The following is a 23,672-nucleotide window of genomic DNA, read 5'->3' on the forward strand; positions in this document are numbered from 1 at the left end:
ACACAGTGGCCAATCAACAACCAAGCTATTTAAATACAAAATCACTAACAAATCAACCTTTGTGGGCAAAAACATCACCAACAGAACAGCCTTCAAAAGCAATTCACTGGGATTATAATGCAGGCACCTTCCTTCATGGGTATTTCATTGAATTAGTTGCAGGGTTGTTTTTCTCATCTGTGCTTGAGGAGAAGTACTGTGAGTCTGCATTGAGTGTTGAATGTGTTGCTGTTGCTGCTGTGGAGATTACACTCCAATTAATCAGTGAGCTTTCACACAGCCCAGCAGCTTAACTATCAGATTTGATGACAAAAGCCAGAAGGCTGTGAGCCAAAAAAAACCTCACCCTGGATTATTTCTAGATGGTCCAAACAGGTCAAACTCATGGTTTATAATGTTATTTGTTTTCACCTTCTGTGAAGAACTAGAGGACTTTTTCAGGTAACTTGGATTATTGCCAAAGCTATTCTCTGTCCAATGGCTTGAGTGTTGAATAAGGTTAATTGATGGTGTTAACGGTGCAGTCAGAGATCATGCGTGATTTCAAGCCACATTTGTCACATTCAGCAATCATCTCACAATCTGCTAGCAGCCCATTCCGGAATATACGCCTGCATTGTAAAAAAACAAAACAATTGTAGGCAGCCCAAGCTCCGAAAACTGCAAACAAAAATGAATCCCTGTGGAATTTCTCTTGTATTACTGAAGGGAGGGGTGAGTTACCTCTCTGGTGTGTTTCCGCTGGTCCTTGGTTAAAATATAATGTATGTTGTTTTGGACAAGCGATTCTGCTAATAATTTTAAATATAAAAATGATCATAAACAAATGTGACTTCCTGCACATTCGCTGACTGCAACCTTAAGTGCCTTACAAAAGCAAAAAGCTCTCTGATCAGTAATGTAATCAGTGCTACTATTAAAAGTGTTATTTATGGACTCTAAACCCATGTTGACACATTCGCATTAAAGCACATAGTGCATTTATACAGTATTCTCATAGCTACAGATCAGTTGTGTTTTTATGGCCCTGCAGCAGTGGTATATTGCTCTCTTTACATGAGTGAGAGAGAGCACAGATGAAGGTCACAGTGTGGCTTAAACACCATATGGATCCTGCTTGTGCGGCAACATCCCCAGATTATAGTGATGATTAAAAGATGAGACAGAGACTATGTGAGAGAGAGGGAGAGAGTTGGTGGCCAAATCCTCTGTCAAACAGCAAGAGCAACAGGGTAGAACAGAACAGAGAGAAAGAGAGCAAGAGAGAGAGAGATAATGCCTGTCATTTGTCCTGGTCGCAGTTGACCACTGACACTCTACTCCTTTTGTGTGTCAGTCATGGTCAGTGTGAAATATCATTGGCTCTTTTTGCTAGGATGCATCTGAAAAGAAACTACTTAACTTGTTAATTAAATTGCTTATGAACATCAAGTTCAATAGACTGATTCTAGTAATGAAAATAGTGCAAAGTTCAATGCCCCACATGCTCATAAGATACAAGGATACAAGGATTTTATATGTCTCAGAGATACTTTGTAAAACAGTGATGGCGTCTGATGACAACTTTCTTATGCAGAGGTATCACTAGCTATAAGTATAAAGAAGAAAGATTTAGAAGAATTTAATAAATAGATTGAGAGAGAAGGGGGTAAAAAGTGCTGTGTGTGTAAGTGCAGTGTGGCAAGTCCATGTAATGTATTTAGAGTGTTATGTATTCAGGGTGCGGGTGGCTTGAGGAAAGAAACTCCTCCTCAATCTTTTTGTTTTAGCCCTGTGAGAGCAGAGGTGTCTGCCTGACCTCAGCAGTTTGAACAGTCCATGGACAGGATCTGAACTGTCCTTTAAAATATTTTTGGCCCTTGTTCATACTCTTTGTGTATCCTTTAGTGTACGCATCACAGCTATTTAGAGGTCAGTCTTTATTATTTCCATATGATGTGAAATTATCATTGTGCAACAGATTACAGCCTCTGTTTTAAATCATCTGACTGGAGTCAGCCAGTGGGAGTAGCTATATGTGGTAGTGAGAAACAATACTAGTCTAACCACTCAAAACAACACTGTTCTGCCTAGAAAAATGTCTCCAAGCATTTTATTGCGAGAACTGGTAATGGCCTTACACATAAATATTGAGATCCATCACTACTGGCTTTGCTGAAATCTCTGTTACCTAATGCCCCCACGAGGCAGACCCGCAGCTTTTATGTAAGATCAGAGAAATTATGGGGAGCTTTAAGGATTTAGACATCTTTTTTCATATCTAGTTCTGTTTCTCTCTCAGTACGGCACTCAAAGCCAAGGCGTTATCCAATCCTTATATTTTAGTATCCTATTTGTGCACCTAGACATTTCTCATCTTTGTCACTTGGATGTATTTGTATATAAAACTTAAACAACAATAAAGTAGGCATTAGACCAGCAATGTTCATGTCAGCCTTTCACCACCAGCAGCAGGGGCAGGCCTGGGGGTGGGGGTGTAGTATTGTTGTTGTTGTTGTTGTTGTTGTTGTTATTGATGTTGTATTCTCAGTCATATCATTTTGTTATGACATTGGAAGGAACTTATTTAGAAGTTAAAGAGGACCTAATATGCCCGTTTTCACTCTTCATGATTTTATTTGGGCAGTCTACAAGAGATTTACGTTCTTCTCTACAATATTTTTGTAATACTTCTGTAGCTTACCCTCTTTCTAAGCTCTGCAAAGAGGTGAACTGGGCTGTAGACTGGTGCAGCAACAACAAGCTCCATCTTAAAGGTGCAGTCAGCAATTGTGGGAAGCCGCGTTTGTTTGTGTTTATGTTTATATTATTTTAAATGTATTAGCAGATGCCTTTGTCCAAAACAACTTCCATTATATTTTAAAACTCTATGCATGGTTTTGTTTTTGTTTGGGGAACAGGCTGCCCCCACTTTGTTTCCATTTTTCGCAGCCTGGGAGAGAGCAGGTTTATTTTACAGTGTACTCACAGAATGGGCTGCTAGTGGTCGTGAGGAGATTTTATCTCACATATTGCTGAATGTGAGAAAAAATGTTAGGGGCTTAAAATCGTGTACGATTGCTGACTGCACCTTTAATGCCTTGCTTAAAAACTAAAGAAATAGCTGTGGATTTGAGGAGGAGGCCCAATGCCCTGGTTATATGATCAGCCCATAACCTTGACAGGCTTGATGGGCAACAGGAGATTGTTTCATGTGAGCGTTGAGCAAACATTTGTTGGTGCATTTCTATAAAGTCATCATAGAGAGCATCATCACCTCATCCATCACTGTCTGGTATGGGAGCTCAAACAGTTGCACCATAAGGAAATTAGAAAGGGTTGTCACCAACGCCTCTGACACAGCCTAATTGGCGACCTCTCTTCAGACCCTTCCAGTTTCTTCCCTCTGGAAGGCGCTACTGTATGTTCATGAACTGAAACCACATATTTCCAAAATGGCTTCTTCCCTTCAGCAATCAGACTCCAGAATACTACAACATTGATCTGTACAATGTATTAATATGTTTCCCCTCTTTATTTTCTCCTTGGATTGAGCTACGTCTTTATGTAGGCTAATGTAATAAGCCTACTGGCTATTACAAGTTGATCCAGAATATATCTATAGGTTATATATTTAGATGGGGTCGTGAGTAGAAATAAGCACGAGGAACCGGACCGCTTCTTGAACACGTCTCAAGTTTTAATCATCACCTCCGCCCAAACCAAAACACACTCTCCTCTACTCCAAAAACCACATCACCTATCTATAACCTTCTGCCCCCTAGTGACAGGTCATATAATTCCACCTAGCTTTTTAACATGGAACAAACAGTAACCACCAATATGAATTAAACAATAAATCTCCTCTTACATTCATCCCTCTCTTTCAAAATGAAATGTCCTCATTTCACAAACAATAAATCTCCTCTCAATATTATAGATCAACATTAAAATAGCCTGAATACAAAAAAAATTGAAACCTTTAAAATATAACGCTTTTCACAAAACACCAAAAACACATCTGGCAATACAGTCACAATGTGGCTTAATACATACATACAAACACAAAGGGCATCAACAACATGTGTTCCTTTTTTTTTTTTAACACAACAACTTACTACTGTACATACATACACACATAAAGCCATCAACCTTGTGCAACATGTTTGTAAGCTAACTGGGCGGGTAAATAGGGCTGTTCACAGCAACAGCCGCTGTGATGTGCGAACAACCCGCCCCGAACGAGTAGTGAGTGGAACATTGGAAAATGTGTCCCCTGCCCCTGCTGACTCCGTTGCAGCCTTTTGAGGCTGCTGTGGCTGACCTTGCGTGATCCGTCCCGACGGCCTTCGTACCAACTCGGGAACAGAAGGGCAAACAGCAGGCAAGACCTGAACGGGGTCAGATGACCCCACGTGCAAAGGGAGTGAACCAGACAAAGCTGTAGGCTATACCTGGGGGGAGGGTTGCTATTTGTCCCTGTTGATGGTGTCTCCCAAGTGCTTCTATATGGTTTCAGACGATCATAATGAATGACCTTTGGCTCAGCCTGAGGACGTCTTAAATCCAACAGCTTATAAATGAGTCCTGTATCATTGGAGGAGACCACTCTGTAAGGCCCAGTCCAGTTTGGAGACAGTTTCTGTCTCTGAATGGTAGGATCGTCACACTAAATCTCCATCCTGATACGGTGTGAACCTCACCTGCTGATTGTAGTAATACTCATGTTTAAGTCTCTGTTCTTCACAATAAGAATGAACAGCCTGGAAAACGGTATCAAGCCTGGTCACCAGTTCCGAACCGTAATTTTATGGGCTTTCTGATACCCCTGGCAAGGAGAAGTAGGCCTACACATCAGCAGGCAGTTGAGGCTCTCCACCGTGAGCAAGAAAATATGGTGAGTATTCTGTGCTAGAGTGTGGGGTGGCATTAAAGGACAAAACAACACCAAACAACTTTGACAAGATTTGGGAAAGGTTCTTGAAAGACGAGTCTTTTAACTAGCGGTCACATCCACATCAACCTCAATTCAAGCTTTACTCAAAATACCACAATCTTTCAAGAATCTTTCCCAGACCGCAGTTTCTGACACTTGAAAAACAGCAGTTATTTTTGTAGGAAATTAAGAGCTTTAGCTGATCCCTTTGTGACTTTGCAGACATTTAGGGTACACATAAAGCTACATAACAGGAAAAAGAAAACGGAAAAGCATATTAGGGCCCAGACATTGAGGAATTATTATAACCATTCTTTATAAAGTGAAACACCACATTTGAGTGAAAGTGTTCACTGACAGCCCAGAAATGGTTCAACTGGAGTCGACTTTCAGACATCTGACCTTCTGCCCCCTACACTTTCAAAATATGCTGGCTCCCTCTAGTGGCAGCCTATAGGCTACTCTTCAAAGCCTCCCTTTCTTAACGTCTTACAGGGCAATGTTTCACAGGAAAAGCGGGCCTAAGTTACCAAAATAGTTAAAAAACAGGAATAAGTAGCAAAGCAATTATATCGACTATAAATTTGGCAGACATGCAGTTTTGTTGGTTTGTTGTCACGTGGAAAGAAGGCAGCCTAGCCTCAAAATCATTTTTACTTTATGAAAATGTAGACTAATCACACAAATATAACCCGTTACCATCTGCTCTTAATATTTTTTTATTTTTTTTTAAGCTACCTGCAAAGAAACCCACCCTCTCTCTCGTCTTGAAAGCCTCCCTTTCTTAACGTCTTACAGGGCAATGTTTGACATGAAAAGCGGGCCTAAGTTACCAAAATCGTTAAAAAACAGGAATAAGTAGCAAAGCAATTATATCGACTAGATAAATTTGGCAGACATGCAGTTTTGTTGGTTTGTTGTCACTTGGAAAAAAGGCAGCCTAGCCTCAAAATCATTTTTACTTTATGAAAATGTAGACTAATCACACAAATATAACCCGTTACCATCTGCTCTTAATATTTTTTTTTTCTTTTTTAAAAAAGCTACCTGCAAAGAAACCCACCCTCTCTCTCGCGCTCTCTCTGTCTCTCTCTCGTTACGAAGCCACGCCCAGCAACGCGGGAGACTGGGCATAGAATGATGACCACCACACGGCTTTAGGGTTAGGTGACTGGGTTCATACGCTCCTTTGGCTTTTTCCTGTCAAAATAGCTGTTGGTTACTGGTATTGATATTAAACATGGCAAAAGTCAATGGTGGGACGTCCAGCTGCAGAGCCATGGTCATGGCCGGCCAGCTTTTGTCTAAACCCTCGCCACTGAGCCAGCAAAATAATCGCCAGCAGAGATTCCTGAAAATTCAGCGGAGAATGATGGCTGCCAACGCTGCCGGACGAGGCAACAAAACCCCGGCTTGGGTTCAACAAGAAATGCCCAGTTTTCTCTCACTGTCTGACCGTCACGGTGTGTCAAATCGTACATTAATCTACCGGGACGTCAAAGCATTTCTTAATGAAATAGGTGGAGATCCCAGAGAAGCTCGGTACTGGCTGAGACAGTTTCAAAAAGCAAGTCTTTCACAAGCGCCTGCATTTGCTGTTTTGGAGGTGAGTAAGTTTTGGCCTGTCTCCAAGTAAGAATGAATGGGATGGGAAACCATTCATGAACACTTAAGTGGCAGTCAGAAAAGTTGTAGTATTGCTCGGGTGCTCGAATATGTAGATTGGCTTAGTGATTAGGCTATAAAGTTGTAGTATTGCTCGGGTGCTCGAATATGTAGATTAGCTCAGTGATCATGCTACAACACAGTGAAAAGTGCTGGCTAGTCATTTTTAACAACGTATGAGTTTTACGCAGTTTTGGGAGAAGGAAAATGACAGCTGCCAAGGAACACGAGGGATGCCGCTTTATTTTGGTGTAGGCTAGTTGATCTTGGTCATAAGGAACACATAGGCTACCGGTCGTTTCATGTTTGTAAAATGCTATTCCAGGGTTTCAGATTTGAGTTTAAGCGTCTGGTATGGAGGTGATCGGTGTGGCATTTGCAAAAGGTCAACACTTAAACGTGAAGCGGTATCTTCGCATGGTGATAAAACTTCTCGAGTTTCTGAGTGTGGCCAAGTCTTGATGCAAGTAAAATCTCACGAAAATATGCTAGCCATGCACCATTCCATACCTGCGTGGTTAATTTCTTAAATGATTGACTGCAATGTGAGGTAAAACATTGTATTCATCCAAATGTAAACTAGATAGTGTATGTCCCAGATGTGTCCTGATTTTAACACAGTGAAGTGTTTCACACTAGCCTAGAAATCTAGACGCGCCCCTAGCGGCAGCCAGGGCTAGTCTAGCAACTCTCAGTTGGCTTGTGAGCTCCAGAAATCGAAACTCAATCAGGCCAATGAAATCGTGTATATAGTCGTTAGGTGGGCTTAACATAATGATTGATGGCAGAGTTGCAACGGTTTGGCTTGAATTCCCTGCTACTTGAAAACAAATAAGATGGATGTTGCTGCTGGCGAACAGTGTGACACGAGTTAAGCTTTTATTAAGTTGGCAAACGTTTGAACTAGCCAACTAGCTCCGCTGGTGGGAAACGCATGGGACTCATAGCGCTGCCGCTGTCCTATTGCGTGCAGAGGGAATTTGAAAGACAACTGATTATCCCGCCCCTCGGACTGAGCACTGCGAACGATGAGTGCCCAGACCCTACATTTCAATGTGGGTCTGGCTCGTCAGGCTAGTTTCACACACCAAAAATATGAGAGTTTAAACATTTAAGCTACATGATAAGGCACTAACACAAGTTATTGGTAATGTTTTAGGCCAATCACTTTATTTGCAGCCAAAGATAACAAGAGCACATGCCTTGACCACCCCCCTATGCTTTGGGCAGGTGGATGAGTCTGTTTTCGAGAACCGTGAGATGCTGCAGAGCCTCGCCTTTGGGCTCTCCTTCCTGCAGCGGATGGATATGAAGCCGGTGGTGGTGATGGGGTTCCTGTCCGGTGGCCCGGTGGATGGAGACGAGCCCCGGGTGGAGCTGGTGCACCGTTGTCAAGCTCTGACCGAGATGCTGCAGCAAAACTCTGCTAGCGTTATGCCCTTCTTCAGTGCCGAGGCCCTGCTACAGGTGCAGGAGCTGCCTCAGAACAGCAGGTACAGCATGCATGTCACGCACCTGTGTAATACATCATACAACACACACACACCATTTATGCCAACACTCCTTTCATGGTCATGCCATTCATAGTCAGATCCACAATTGTGTGGACACACAGGAAAAATTTAAGCAAAAATGAGTAGAATGGTAATACGAAATTTGTGCCATATTGCTTCAGGCTGTCTTTAAAATAGAACTGTTTGTTGTCGCTCAGTGTCAGTGCCTCCTCCATCACTGTGGATATTGGCCTGCTCCAGTGGAGCCTGGACTGTGGCACCATCCCGTTGGTGTGTCCGGTGGGCCGGGAGCCGTCGGGCCGCTCAGTGGCTCTGAACTCAGTGGATGTGACCGCGGCTGTGGCACGAGCCCTGCAACCCCTTAAGGTCATGTTCCTCAACAGCAGAGGAGGCCTCTTCTGCCAAAACCACAAGGTAAACCAGGAGCCTGAGAAGCCTATGAAGTCTAAGTATGTGGAATATAGGTCACAGCTACCGTGTGTGTATGTTACGTCAGGAGTATGCTTCTAAAAATATGTGCAGTGTCTGAGGGAAAGATAGTGGGTATATAGCAGTGGCACTGCCTGCACATTGCACCTCACATTAGATACTGACCTACTCCCTGCTATGACCTAAATTTATCGTACACATCTGGAGTAGCTCTTCTCTGCCAAGCCTGAGCTGTGCGATATTACAGGGGTACCGGTTATAAGCGGCTAGACGGAATTAATACCAGTCACATTCAGGCCACCAGTCTACACGTAATGCTCTCTTTCCCTCTGCCACCTCCATCTCCCTCCCTCTATCTCACTCTCTGTCTCTTGTTTTACTCACTTTCTCCTCTCACCTTATCTGGCCATTTATTTAGACTTTCAACTTCAAGTGTTGACGTTATAATATAATAACTCTGACTCAGGTCTTTTTCTCTACTCTTTGTTTATTTCTCTTTTGCTCTGTATGTTTGTATGGTGTTGTGTGTTTGTATGAGTATTTATACATGTGCATGGCTTAAATGATAACTCATGTAAGAAATCACTCCCCTGCCACCTATAGGTTCTGGATTCAGTGTCGTTGCCGGGTGACTTGCCGGCGTTGTCGGGGGCAGCCTGGTTGACTGCAGTGGAGCGTCGACAGGTGTGTGTTATCGCACAGCTCCTGAACCAGCTGCCCGGCGAGTCTTCAGCTGTGGTCACTTCCGCAAACACACTCCTGACTGAGCTTTTCAGTCACAAGGGTGAGACACGCACACACACACACACACACACACACACACACACACACACACACACACACACACGACACCTCAGCCAGTACTAACTGATCAAACTCTTCAGCCAAAAAATGAGACACACACTCCTCAGTCACATACTTATTGTAAATTCCTGACTTTTAACTGTGATTCATACATTGATTTTATACATTTTCCACTGCTATGTGGCTGCATTAAACTCTTTAATTAAGGTTCTTATAGACAGAAAAGTATTTCATATGAACACCATATTGTTTGACTATCAGAAAAGCTTTGTTTGCTAAACCAAGTTTAGATACAACACACACACACACACTAACACACCATATCAACCAACACAACGTGACTTAAACACAGGCCACATGTTTTACTGGCACACTTCCCATTAGAGGTGAGGGAAATGGCAGATGCTATGTGAGAGTACACTGTTGCATGGGCACATAACCCACTCTGGGAATCTCAGTTGGTGTGCATTTCACAGTACAAAAATCTGCTCTATGTAGCAGGCTCGAAAAATAGCATGGGGTTCCAAAAGTTGAACTGGTTGACTCCCAGGGACCTGATGCTATCAGATTACATACTGCATGTATACGTACTGTATACAAGGCTTGAATGAGGACTAGAAAACATGGGAGACCTACTGGTGTGCATCAGTGTAGTTAAATGAAGTTCCAATTGGTTGAGCATATTGCAACCGAAATACAAACCCTTAAAGGCATCTGCACAATGTATGCACATCTGTAAAAATTCCACAGATGCTGGATACTAGCAAATACGTAGAAAAAAGAAAAGATATCCGCACGCTGTCTTGTCTGCTCCCGGTTTAATGGTAAGCTACAACATTTTCACCACTCAGGTCTTTGTGGTCTGAGTGGTTGAAACATTGTAGCCTACCATTAAACTAACTGATTATCTTTTTTCCCAAAGGGGTTATCAATGGCATATTCAGACTCTCAATGAGCTCTCAGTGAGTTTATGTTGTGACCGATAACTGTAGTCTACAGTGTATGGCTGTGATATTCTCTATGAAATGTTTTTTTCAGAGATGTGGTTGAATTCCAGAAATTTGGATCTGACCAAATCAGTTGGTTGATATCGTTTTGTCACTTCTCCTGTCTCTAATGTGCCTTTGATTCATTTCAGGGTCTGGAACACTGTTTAAAAATGGAGATCCTATTCACAAGTGAGTAAGACAGTCTGACAAGTTCTTGGGCTACTCCAAACTGGTGTATGTGTCTGTGTGCATGTACTGTATATCCTGTCCTTAAAATGAAACTGCACAGTACATGCAGTTTGATTATGATCATGCTGCACCAAAAAAGTATTTATTTATTTAAGAAATACTGTACTTATACTTATGTCAGATATGATACAAATGTTTGGTATCTCTGTGGCACAGGTTCAGCAGCCTGGATGACATTGACATGAACCGCCTCCTCGTCCTCATCAACAAGTCATTTGGAAAGACACTAAAAGAGGATTACATAGCATCGCTGAAGGGACGCTTGCATTCCATCTACCTGTCGGAGGGGTAAGCCTGAGCCTTTGCAAGCTCTGAGTATAACGTCGCCTTTCGCTGTGTGACCCAGTTGACACAGCTCTATAAATACATTGACATTACTGCATCCTATAGACCCCTTCAATGTTTTTAAACATCCAGAGGCTAGGTTGGGTGCGTGCACAGCATGGAGTCAGAAAAATACTGCAGCTAATAGACAAGCACATTGAGCTGTCAAGGTATCCACTGTCATTGTCACCCCAGGACCACGAACAACTCCTTAATAAATTAGTCTTAGCTTATGGCAATTGTCTGCCTGATCCTGAGCTTATAACATAATGGGTAGATGACGTTAGCAGGTGGCCAGAGATTCCTTGGCCCTCCATATACAGCTATCTGGTTGACAAGCCCAGTGTGTATATACACGTGAAAAGATGATGGAAAGAGATGGAAAGCTTTCTGACCCCGATATGCACGTGCATTTGCCTGTGACGTGGACCGTGAAGGGGTCAATTCGCCTTATTCACCTAGTGGCCATTACGACGCTAAAGGGTACACTTGCCATTACACCTCAGTCCAGCAGATGGTGGTGGTAATGCACTCCGTTTGCAAACTGCCAAACTGCCTTTTTTAGCAGTTTGCAAACGGAGTGCATTACCACCACCATCTGCTGGACTGAGGTGTAATGGCAAGTGTACCCCTCAGCCTCGTAATGGCCGCCGGGTGAATAAGGCGAATAGTCATAGCCAACTCTCTCTCATCACATCTCTTCTGGCCACCCTTTACTATACTGCAAGAAATTGAACTGCATTAAAGTAATTTCTTTTAACTCAAGTAAAGTGGATGGAACCCAGCACCCAGTTTTCTTCTTGATGATTACACAAAGTCAGTAAAGTACCAGCTCACCTCTACGGGAAGTGCCTTCACAACCTTCTCACCTCTTTGAGTGGCCATTTAACCCACACATTGCTGCCCTGCCAGGTACAGCGCAGCAGCGATCATCACCACGGAGAGTGTGAGCAGTGGCACACCCTACCTGGACAAGTTTGTGGTGAGCAGCAGCAAGCAGGGCCAGGGCACCAGCCAAATCCTGTGGGAGTGCATTCGCCAGGACCTGGGCAAGCTTTTTTGGAGGTCCCGGGCCACCAACCACATTAACCCCTGGTGAGTGGGCAGTGTATACTGTAGGCTGGGGCACAGAGCTGGCTCGAGGCATAAGTAAACTAAGCGGCTGCAAAAAAAAATAAAAAATCCATGAAGACTGTTTTGGTGAAAGTGGGTCGATCTGCGACTGCTATTAATCAACTATGCTATAACTCTATGATTCTAATATACTGGATGTTTGTCACACTGCACTGTGTGCAGGACCTACAAGAGATTAGTCAATCAATTCTTGATTTGCCATTCAGATCAGAAATGGTTAGTTGTCCATTCCTAAACATCAAGCAAAATACTTTGTAATGATATCCTAATGTTTTCACACCGATGCATTCAGAATGGCCTAAAACGATTCTCTAGATAGATCCTATAGATAGATTCTATAGACTTTATTGTCATTGCACACAGATACAACGAGACATTGTTTGGAACAAACCTGAGATGCCCACAGATGAGCTAAAAAAGACTAAAATACATAAAATAAGTTGGTCAAGTTAAATAAGTCATAAATAAATAGATAGTTGCACATGATATGCAAATTACACTTAAAAATAGTTTGCAGTGTTACACACTAATGTGTTGACACTAGTACAGAGGTTGGGGTGGTGGGGGGCAGAGGAGGTGGAGTGTGTTCATCAGTGCAACTGCATGTGGATAAAAACTGTTCCTTAGCCTGCTGGTGCGGGCATAGAGTGCTCTCTAGCGCCTGCCAGATGGCACAAGGGTGAAGAGAGGCATGAACATTTTCTGTGCTGTAGTTATGATGCGTTGTAAGGCCTGCCTGTTGTCCACGGTACAGCCAGGATACCGAGTATGTGATGATAGACTCAATGGTACATCTGTAGAAGTTGATTAGCAGTTATTGCTGGAGTTGGGCCTTCCTCAGGCACCTTAGGAAGTACCATCCTCTGGTGGCCCTTCTTTGCCATGGCTTTGGTGTTGTTAGACCATGTCAGGTCACAGCTGAGTTGTACTCCCAGGTACTTAAAGGTGTGAACCATCTCCACCTCCTCACCGTTAATGCTGATGGGATTGTAACCATTTTTTTCTAAGCCTCCTGAAGTCCAGGATAAGTTCTTTCGTTTTCCTAGAGTTGAGAACCAGACTGTTATTTTGACTCCATTCCACTAGGTTTTCCACCTCCCTCCTGTAGGCCTCCTCATCATTGTTGCTTATACATTGTTGCTTATTTGTGTCTGCAAACTTGATTATAATGATGAGTCATCCATGGGTTTACAGTCGTGTGTGAAGAGGGAGAACAGGGGTGGGCTCAGAACACAACCCTGGGGGGCCCCAGTGCAGTGTTTCCCATACATTGACTAATCTGTGGTGGGGCGCCACTGATTAATATATATATTAAATTAAATATAAGGTCAAATCCTTGCATTGCCATTGAGCTGCGCTTTTTACGCACGCAGCCTTTCCTTGCCCCGCCCCGCTCTCTCTCGTAGCCCGCTGCCACTCCTCTGCATGTGCATTTAACAAAATATTCACGATTGTTGAAGGATTGTTGTTGCCACATAGAAGCATTGCATAGAAGACGTCTGGCTAAATTGCTATTAAATCTGCTTAGCATCGTGACCATGATGCGCAAATTTGTTCAAAACTGCTGCATTGAAGTGAACTCTGCTAAGGTCTTATCACAACATAGTAGGCTACATTGAAGAGACTAAACTAAACTAAGTTAAGTTATGAAATCAAGCAGTATCTCAAAGCTAACGTTAGAATACTGTTTGGATGTCGAATTTAGCATGCTTAGCCTACTTACAGCTGCTTGTCAATTTCGTTGAAGGGCTCATTTTTATTGACTCTGACACTGAATGTTTGCAAAATCCCGATGTAAATGGAAAAGTGTTTTCCAAAATTCAAAAGTGTTTGTCCCAAGGAGAAGTAAGTGAACCTTTATTTTAACTATGTAGAAAACATTATGAATTGCATCCACACATCAGCAGCCTTTCAACTGTGTTACAATTGCAAGGGTTCCCTCAAACGTCTTAAAGTGACAGGCACTCAATTAGACCCCCGTTGTCCAAGTCAGCTACCGCCACAAATTGAATCCAATTCTGTGGGAAACACTGCAGCGCTTAGTGTTATGGAGGAGGAGAGGTGCTTACTAGGGGTGTGAATCTCTCATGTAAAAGACGATACGATTCGCATCTAGATACATGGGCACGATTCGAGACAAGAAAAGATACATGTTTATAAAAACGATTCAGTGCGATTCGATGCAATTCGATGCAGTTCAAGAATGGAAAGCATTCTGAAATATTTTTTATAATTTGCTCAAGGTGCACATTCATTTTATATTATAAATTATCATGGTTGTCAATTAGGCAACAAAATGTGTGAATATGATTATCTAAACTGAGGTTTGTTTCATATACTGTATTGAAATGAAAAAAGAATAGTCTACATTTCAGTCAAACACAGCAGCCAAATACAACATAAAAATACATTTTTATAGACTTTACAGATTTTATAGTTATATCTGATTGTTTTCATGGAGCTGTAGCCTTGTTGAGGTAAGACAATACCGAAATAAAATAAAACAGTGCTTAAGACACTCTTGGCCTTTTCTCAAATAGCCTACAAGAATAAAATAGGCCTGCAAATCAATGAACTCTCAGGGCTTATTTTGTTCCAACAGTAGACCTAATGCAGACACCTAAAATGCCACAAGTCTGAGTGAATATGAACAAAATCATTGGCTAATAATTTATGCATCGTTTTAGCAGCAAGGGCCAAATTATTATTTAACATTAAGGAAATCCCTTCATCAAAGGTAAGGCTACTCTGCAGACTATCGTTGCTGTTTAGGAATGCTATAAGTTCATAATTTTGCTCTGGATTTCGAAAAACAAAAGCCGACCGAGTGCAAGTTGTCACATGCTTAAGTTGCAATAGATGTATGGGTAATGAGCTTTGGGCAATGAATGTAACCAAAATTACCGTGCCACGTATAGTTTTAATACCAGAAGTGGGGTGAACGCGGTGCTTGGAACGTAAATGAGCGTCTGAGCGAGCAGAAAAGGTTGTGCACCGATTCATAACAAGTAAATCGATATAACGACCGGTTAATTTTTTTTTTTTTTTTCCGATCACGGGCTTCACGTATCGATGTAGCCGTATCTTACACGTTAAAAACGGATACCGATACGTATCGGTTAATCTTTACACCCCTAGTGCTTACCCATGCACACTGTTTGTGGTCTGTTGGTCCGGAAGTCTAGGACCCAGTTGCACAGATGAGAATAGAGTGGTGAAGTCCCGCCCCTTCCGTTTTCCTCCATGGGACCTATCTTTCAAAAACATTTGAACGGCAGTCTATGGCGAAAAAGAAATTATTTTAAAGACAATTTTTCATGTAAAGACATTTGCAGTTTGTTTAAGTAACTATTGAATTACAACATTGTGAAAGATCGTAATTCCAACGACTACAAACCCATCAGTCGCGCTAGTGACGTTAGCTCATTCACAGCCACACTAGATTGTACAAGCATACCAGCAACAGGTCTTAATTGGGCTTTCCTTGCCGAAGAAAAACCATGAATCAGAGGATTAAACACATCAGGTAAGTTGTATTCGTCTATAGACTGTACATTACATACTGTTAAGTGACATAGCAGGCAGCAAGATGCAACCGTTAACTAGCATAACAGCTCTTATCGTTTCATTCGTTGGCGGACGTACATCGCTCGAGGCGAGAGATGTAGTCCACTGAGTGGATTCGCACAAAACCAACATAACTTTTGAAGTCTATCGAACAACAGTACTTTCTTGACGTGAAAAATTATCTTTTAAATTCACACACATCATATGTGAAATTTGTGGCACAATTCAAACTGGACCAAAAAATAATTGTTATCTCTCCATTAACTCCCGTTCATAATTTTTTGAAAGATAGGTCCCATGGACCGGAAGTAGAAGGGGCGGGACTTCACCACTCTATTGATTCCAAGATTATTGAGTTTGACAGCCAAGCTATAGACCTCTGAAGTTCGCCTACAAAAAAGCAGCCATCTTTGACATCCGGTATCTGGCGATTTTTCCTATGGGAAAATAACATGGGGATTTTGAATTATCGCACCTGTTAAACTCTAGCGGGGAAGAAAAAGTCTGAAATGCAGACGTTTTCCTGAACACACTTTTGTCCTCTGCCTTCAAGTGGATACCGTGATCTCCGGTACGTGAAGGCGGGACACTTAGATTTTTGCTACCCCAGAGCTAACCTGCAATGCAACTTGCCAAAGTTCGCTTCAATTAACAACCGGATCTCCTTATATGGGCAAAGATGGCCGTTTTGGTTATTTTTTGTAGGCGAACTTCAGAGGTCTATTGGGGAGGATGGTGTTGAAGGCGGAGCTGTAGTCCACAAACAGCATGCGCACATAGCTGTTCTGCTGCTCAAGATGTGACATTGCAGTGTGGAGGGCCAGTGAAACATTATCCTCGGTTGATCTGTTTGCTCGATAGGCAAACTGGTGTTGGTCCAAAAAAGAGGGGATTTAGCTTTTTATGTGTTTTGGACAGCTCGCTCAAAGCACTTCATGACTATGGGTGTCAAGGCAATTGGGCGATAGTTATTCAGGGAGGTTATTGTAGCTAATTTCTATTTTTTACTCACTCGTTCAAATGTTAATAAGACAGCAGAGTTCACACAGTTCTCACTAGGAGAATGAAAGTTAGAATGGTGGTCATTTTGGATGTTTTTTCCAGCACTTTATAAAACTCTGATAGTTTGAGAACTTTAAATTAATTGTAGTATATTGCTTGTTCACAACTTGAGCTGTGTATGCACACAGATTTCACAAATCTTAAATAAAATATACTGGTTACACTTTACGGTAAGGGTACATGACATGAATTATCATGAATTTACTTTACGTCCTTTTCTTATGAATCATCAGGACTTTATATGAGTTCATAGTCTGTCATCCGTGACCTCATACATGAACAACACATCAACTAAAGCATTAAGTATGGAGGGCACATCATTCTTAATAAATCGTAATGATCGTGATTATGTCTTTTTCTGCCAAACATGTGGTCATCACTGTTCAGATTCTGACTTGTGCAGTTCTCTAAACACATGCCATTTTGTGTAAAATCATGTTTCTAGGCCAAGTATACTTGCGTATACAAGGAATTTGGTCTCTGTATTTATCCCATCCGTGAATTAGTGAACACACAGAGCACACAGTGAGGTGAAGCACACACTAACCCGGAGCAGTGAGCTGCCTTACTACAGCGGCGCTCAGGGAGCAGTGAGGGGTTAGGTGCCTTGCTCAAGGGCACTTCAGCCGTGGATGTGGGCATAGGAGAGCAGTGCTCAACCACTGCACCCGCCCACATTTTTTCTACTGGGTCGGGGTTCGAACCGGCACACGGTTACATGCCCGAACCCCTAACCCAGTGGTTCCCAACCTGGGGTCCGCAGACCCCAGGTTCGCCAGAGATTGTAGGGGGTCCGCACAATGTATAATAGGGCTGTTGGAGTGAATTGCTAAAGTCGAATATAAATCGTATTATTCGAATTTGGAAATTACTATTCGAATGTGGTGTTTTGGGGAGTTTTTTTATGTGTTGGCTAACTTTAGCGAATATGTGAAAACTAAATGCTTTTGTCACGTCTAATCTAAATATGGCAGAAGCGATGCACCCACGGAGATCACCACTCCTGACCATTTCAGTGATGTGTGGAACGTTTTTGGATTTCCATCAGAAAACGGAAAAATAACAATTAGCCAATCTAGATTATGTTGTTACAATGTCTTAATCTGCAGAATATGAAGCAGCGAGCAGCCTGAGTGCACATCTGATAGCGCTACACCCTGACAAGCTGGGTAGGTAAACGGTCCGAGGACGAAGAACCGCGCAGCTAAAGCAGGCAAGAATTAGGTTTTTGCCTCCCTCCTCTTGGCTATGTCTAGTGCTTTTGTCACTTCTCTGATACAGGCATAATGGTTCATGGAATCGCAGGCCGATAGAAAAAAAGAAAGCAAACTTTTCCCCAATCGGGAAATACTTGCTAATTTGGTGTCATCAAACATAGAGGCATTCAATAAAGTAGTAGTGGTATGGGCGTGGGTGTGTGGTTTAAAAGTTAGCTTTTGTCATTTATTGTCCACTGAGAATTAGTTTATTGATCCCCAAGGGGAAATTCAAGATATGTTTGATATGATATATGTTTGAACAACTTGTGGGTCAGATCTCTCCTCGGCAAAACATAATAGCAATGGTAGAACAACTATTGCATAAACATACTGTATGGTGTACATACATAAAGCAAAGGATTATTAAATGACCTGTAGTATACCTTGGTGGCCATTCACAATTATGGTCAATTCATGCGTACCAGTTGTGCTTTTGTTTTATAACCTGTGACATAGCACCATTCTGTCCAACCTGTCAGGGTTGTGCAGGCGGACCCAAGTGCAAGACTCCAACAGGTAGAATTACGGACAAAACAGAATTTATTTTTAACACGAACTTTACATTTAAAGACTTTCTTACTTACGGGACTTTGACTTAGACAAACAGAGAGACGATCCGACAAGAGGGTAGAAATACACATACCAATTAACAGAAAGACCGAGGACTGGACGAAACCAACGAGACAATAACAGGGAACAGGTGAGGAGGCAGAAATGGAGGGAAAACTAACAAGACAGGAAGCACAGACCAAATAAGGAGATGGGGCGGAGACAAAGACGGGTGACAGGCAGGTAACACAAGGCACATGGGGAACAGGCAAAAACAAACACAGGACAATACACAAAATGGCCACCAGGGTGGCACAAACTCCAACAGTCTGGGCCAGATCCTGACACCAACCTATACAGTCAGCACTGGCTGAGTAACTTTCTCTAAAAAAGGTTCTTTGACCTTCAACAGAGTGCCCCCTAGTAGCATCGGTAGATTCACACCTAGTGAGGGGGCCTGGGGATGATGTTTGTTTACGAAACTGATGGTCCCCTTGGCTTAACTGTAGTTTATAAGGTTATGACTTTGTCATGTCAAGTTCATCCATTAATTCTCTGACAAACTGGCAATTTGCAAAGAAGGGAAGTTCCCATGAACAACCACTGTACTGTTGTCACTGTGCGTTATGCACATGCAGCACATCCACTATGTGAACAGTTAAAATGCAAGCAATGAGTCAAGAAAACAACCATTGTATAGGTATATATACTCTTTTGATTGCGTTACTCACATTGCCTAGTGATATAACTGGCAAAATTTATTTTTTTGCCAGTTATATAAAAAAAAAAGCATTAAATATTCAAATATAATTTGATTATTAAAAATAATATATAAAAAAATAATTAAATATTCAAATATAATTTGATTATTAAAAATAATAATGAATGAAATTCGAATTGGGTCATGGAAGAAGATTGACAGCCCTATTGTAAGGTTACCAAAATTATATCTGCGCACATTAAATGTATAAAATCCCAATAACACACCCAATTGGATAATCAAAATTCTGTATTCAACTTAAAACATATTTTTGTTCCACATTTAAAATCATGTAGCTATTTATTACCTCTGAATTATAAGTTTGTAATTAATCACTTTATTCTTTTTGTGTGTGTATGTGGGTAGGAGTTCGGGGTAGGGGGTTCCTGGCTTGTCTTAGACACAGGCAAGGGGGGCCTTCAAGGAAAAAAGGTTGAGAAACACTGCCCTAACCAGTAGGCCACGGCTGCCCCGTGTTCACAGTTTAGTTGAGGGGCCACAAACATGATGAAGTCATGAGTAATTAACCTTAAATTCATGTAATCATGATGATTATGCTTAAGAAATCATAAATCATAATGATGTTCCTAATGCTTTAATTGATTTAGTTGTTGAGGTCATAAATGAGAGACTTTGAACTCATGTCAATTCCTGATGATTCATAAGATATAAAGGAATGAAGTAATGCATCATGATTCATAATAATTCATGTACCCTTACCGTAAAGTGTTACCAATGTACTTTTGTGAATGATAAAGTCTTTTTTATTAGTATTATTTCATTTGAGCTATTGCATTTTTTATTGATATGACATGATGGAAATATAAAATAAACACAGCTAACAATGGTATGAGATTGCAATAGCCTATGATTAAATGTAATGGATTAATATATAACTAAGGTAGACTGCTGTTGTTCACAGCACTAAGCTATTTATGGATACTGACATACTCCGAGTCTCTGGCCCTCTCTTAGAACCAAGCATAGTGAGCTGGGCCTCTGAAGAAAAAGTTTGGGGAGCACTGTTCTATAGGATTATATTAGATTAGATTCAACTTTATTGTCATTGTGCAGAGAGTACAGATACAAAGACAACAAAATGCAGTTTACGTCTAACCAGAAGTGCAAAAAAGCAGAAAAGTGCAATGTACAAAGTATAGACAGGACAAGAAATATTGTGCAGTGTAGAGAGTAGTATACAGTTGGTTACAGAAGTTTAGAGTAATATAAATATAAATATGTGCAGTGTATTAGCAGTTACCTTATAAGAGCAGAATAAATATGGCTATGTAATATGAACAATGTAGTGTATTAACAGAATACATTACAAGAAAACAGAATAAATATGGATATTCAGTATGAACCATACAGTATGTACAGCTATGTGCAGTGTGGTAACAGTACCATTGTAGTGCAAAAACAGTAACATTATAAGAGTAGTAAGAATATGTGTGTGCAGGATGAATAGTATGAAGAATAGTATAATATGGATGCAGTTGTTTTGGTTTGAATATTGTTTACAATATCACATGGAGCCATGGTAATATAGCCACACAAAGGCATAGTCAGAAAGCAGACCAGAAATTTATTTTTTTGTGAGTATAGGGAGGGAAAGTAATCTCATCGCCATCTAGTGGTTGCGTTCCTAGAGTTTAGCGGAGGGGATGGGATTTTTTTTTTAGAAAAAATATATCTCGATGCACATTGGGATCTTAATTTAATGCCTTCCATATGTTAGGCACTGGGGTCACCTCTATTGCTTCAAGTGGTCATACCTTATTTTTAGGATCAGTTGAATTGTTTTGAGTTTTTGTCGTAACATGGTGATAACAAACTACAGTTGCATGTGACGTCACAGGTTTGGGCGCTTAATCTCTAACTGATCTATGCAGCAATTTGCTTAACTGGCTTACATATTTTTGTAATAACGGAAGGTGATGTAAACCGCGTGGTGATAACCTTTATGTCTGGATAACTGGTGTTGTGCTTCTACTCACATGAAGAGCTGGCAGTAAGTGTTAAGTGGCAATGCTAACCAGGCTAATAAACAAATCACGTGGCTTTTTTGTAGTTCGTTTATGAAACAAAAGGAGCAATTTCGATTTTTTTAAATAAGGCAAAATATGGTCTGACATTTTCACAGTTAGAAGATTATTACTGTATAGACACTGAAAAATATTTTTGGTGGATAAGATCGCTGATTTGGCTTCACAGTATTTTTTTTAAAAATAGGTCTATGGGACTTAACATTGGAGCTGCTCTTCGATAGGAACGCAACCACTTGGGGCGCTGGTTTTCACTTTCCCTCCCTATTTGCTAATATTTGCATTTAGAGTGGAGGGGGGGGGGGCATGATGATGCAAGCTGCGCAAGCATAAAAGGTAGCATGGGGTGAGGAAAGGAACACAAACGGATGTGACGTGTCTAGTTAAAAAATGCTTCTAGGGGGTAGTTGTTTTGGTTTGAATATCTGATGCGATCTGGGAAAACCCTTCACATGACGTTTTTACAGTGTATTCAGGGCACAGGCAGCTAGCGGATGTTTGCAATATGTGACAAAAATGTTTTAGCTTAGAAACCATGTAACATTGTTTAGAGCACCTTTAGGTAATGATGCAATAATGGGATGATAAATCTCTTTCCGTGTACAATGGCTTTCAGAGCCGCTCGGTCTTTCTCCATAGACAGTAAACTAATTGTTCTGCTATTCAGAGTAGCCTTTAAGAAAATCGTCATCCTACTACTCTCTTGTTGCCGCAACCTAATAAAATCCTATTTTTCACGGAAGCCTGGACGTTACCCTTGATTGTATCATCTGGCTGCACAGCTACAGCAATTACTCTGTTAAAGTTAAGCGATTTTGTTTCACCCTTGTTTACTACAAGGGGCAGATCTTTGCTTTGTATAACTGTACAGAGGCACTTTCTTTCTTCTTTCTCTTTTCTCCATCTCCCTCCATTCTTCTTATCTTGCACATGTCTTTCCCCAACCTCCTCAGGTACTTCAAGCACTGCGACGGCAGCTTTGTCAATGGAAGCTGGACTGTGTTCTGGTTCGGCCTGTCGGACATCAGGGATTCGTACGAGTTGGTCGAGTACGCCAAGCGACTGCCAGACTCCTTCTACATCCCAGAGGGTCCTGAAGAGGGCAACCTTCTTCACCTCTCCGCAAAACTTCCAGCTCAAGCTGTGTAATAACATCATTTAACGACTATGTTGACATAAATCATTTTCAGACACCTGCACTTAAATAAAGCCTGCTGTTATTTGAACCATTCCCAATTAGTTACAGGTCTTAGAGAGTAATTTGGTGCCTGTCCCCAGATTGGGGCAGATGTACCTGTCAGGCCAGATTTGGGCCCTTAAGAGGATGGAGATGAGATATTGTTGCAGTGTTTCATCCAAAACACTACACTTAAGTGCTAATGCCAGATGCAATAACATCCACGCATGTATCAAGAGATGTGTGGGGTGTTTTGTATTTCTGCAAAGACTGCAGTTTTGCCCAAGCTAAAATGTTTTTCTCAGAAAAGACCTTTCAAAAAGGGACTAAACTGGATAAAAAAAAACTGACAGGTTTCGCCTGCAATGGCACTAGATTCACAGAAAACTAAATGATCTTGGCAAGGTTTTTATGTCTTGGTTTACTAATGCATGGACATATGACCTGGCCCTTTGTGCTATTAATAAATTCTGTTTGCATTAGCTTGCTTGGGTGTTTTTTTTATATTTGGATATGAAGAGTAGGAATTTTCATGACCTCTGTTGCAATACAATTATTAAATCTTTTTTTTTTCTAATCATACTTTTGGAACTTTCTACACAGATATCAGTTTTGTTTGTGTGTATGTGAAGGACAGGGTTATGCATGAACATCCCTGTATCAAGACAAGAGCAGCAGGGATGATCCAGATATGATTTCATTCACCATGGATCTTGCCAAATTAAAGGGCAAAATAAAACAAATATGCATCAGTAAAACATAAAGGGAATTCCTATGCAGGAATCATTTTTCTTATATGAGCGTACTCTGTAAAGTTGAATTTGATATTCTAAAATAGCCATGATTTGAGGTAGAGCTCATGCTGAATTCCTAATCTTTTGTATTGCAGGTTACTTTTATTTGTACTGTTACCTAGGTACTAACATTATCATTAAAGGAGAATTTGTTCCCAAAGTGATTTAAAAAAAAAAATCCATTAACATCATTATGTTCTCTCACAAGTAACTTTAATGCTGCCTAACGTAACCTTGATTTTATCATGAAAAGTTTTAACAAAAACATGCAAAATGTGGCAAATCCCTAGATGGTGGTCATCTTGAATTAAAAACTGAGGCTCAGTCTCTTCGAGTCCTGCAGATGCTAGGTTAGATTGAGGTATGGTTTATCTTCATATCCACATTTACAGTGACTGAGGTGAACAACCAAATCTTGATCTTTGAACAGTTGACA

At 41.2% G+C, this 23,672-nt stretch overlaps 1 protein-coding gene across 1 annotated transcript; it reads left to right on the forward strand.

Annotated features, from left to right (window-relative positions):
• The first annotated feature begins 5,973 nt into the window (after window positions 1-5,973).
• Window positions 5,974-22,924, forward strand: nags (N-acetylglutamate synthase). Its single transcript, XM_048246443.1, has 8 exons — window positions 5,974-6,521; window positions 7,811-8,073; window positions 8,292-8,508; window positions 9,127-9,307; window positions 10,466-10,505; window positions 10,722-10,853; window positions 11,802-11,984; window positions 22,219-22,924. Exons 1-8 carry the CDS (start codon window positions 6,156-6,158, stop codon window positions 22,412-22,414), a joined length of 1,578 nt encoding a protein of 525 aa, XP_048102400.1. The 5' UTR covers window positions 5,974-6,155; the 3' UTR covers window positions 22,415-22,924.
• Window positions 22,925-23,672: the final 748 nt, after the last annotated feature.

Source organism: Alosa alosa, chromosome 6 (genome assembly GCF_017589495.1).
Source record: "Alosa alosa isolate M-15738 ecotype Scorff River chromosome 6, AALO_Geno_1.1, whole genome shotgun sequence".
Classification (NCBI taxonomy): domain Eukaryota; kingdom Metazoa; phylum Chordata; class Actinopteri; order Clupeiformes; family Clupeidae; genus Alosa; species Alosa alosa.

What these genes read in the sequence shown, in the direction of transcription:
- nags (XM_048246443.1), top strand. Translation starts at nt 6,156, where the DNA reads ATGGCAAAAGTCAATGGTGGGACGTCCAGCTGCAGAGCCATGGTCATG. An exon ending in CTGCATTTGCTGTTTTGGAG is followed by an intron (nt 6,522 to 7,810) that starts GTGAGTAAGTTT and finishes TGCTTTGGGCAG; the next exon opens with GTGGATGAGTCTGTTTTCGA. An exon ending in GAGCTGCCTCAGAACAGCAG is followed by an intron (nt 8,074 to 8,291) that starts GTACAGCATGCA and finishes GTTGTCGCTCAG; the next exon opens with TGTCAGTGCCTCCTCCATCA.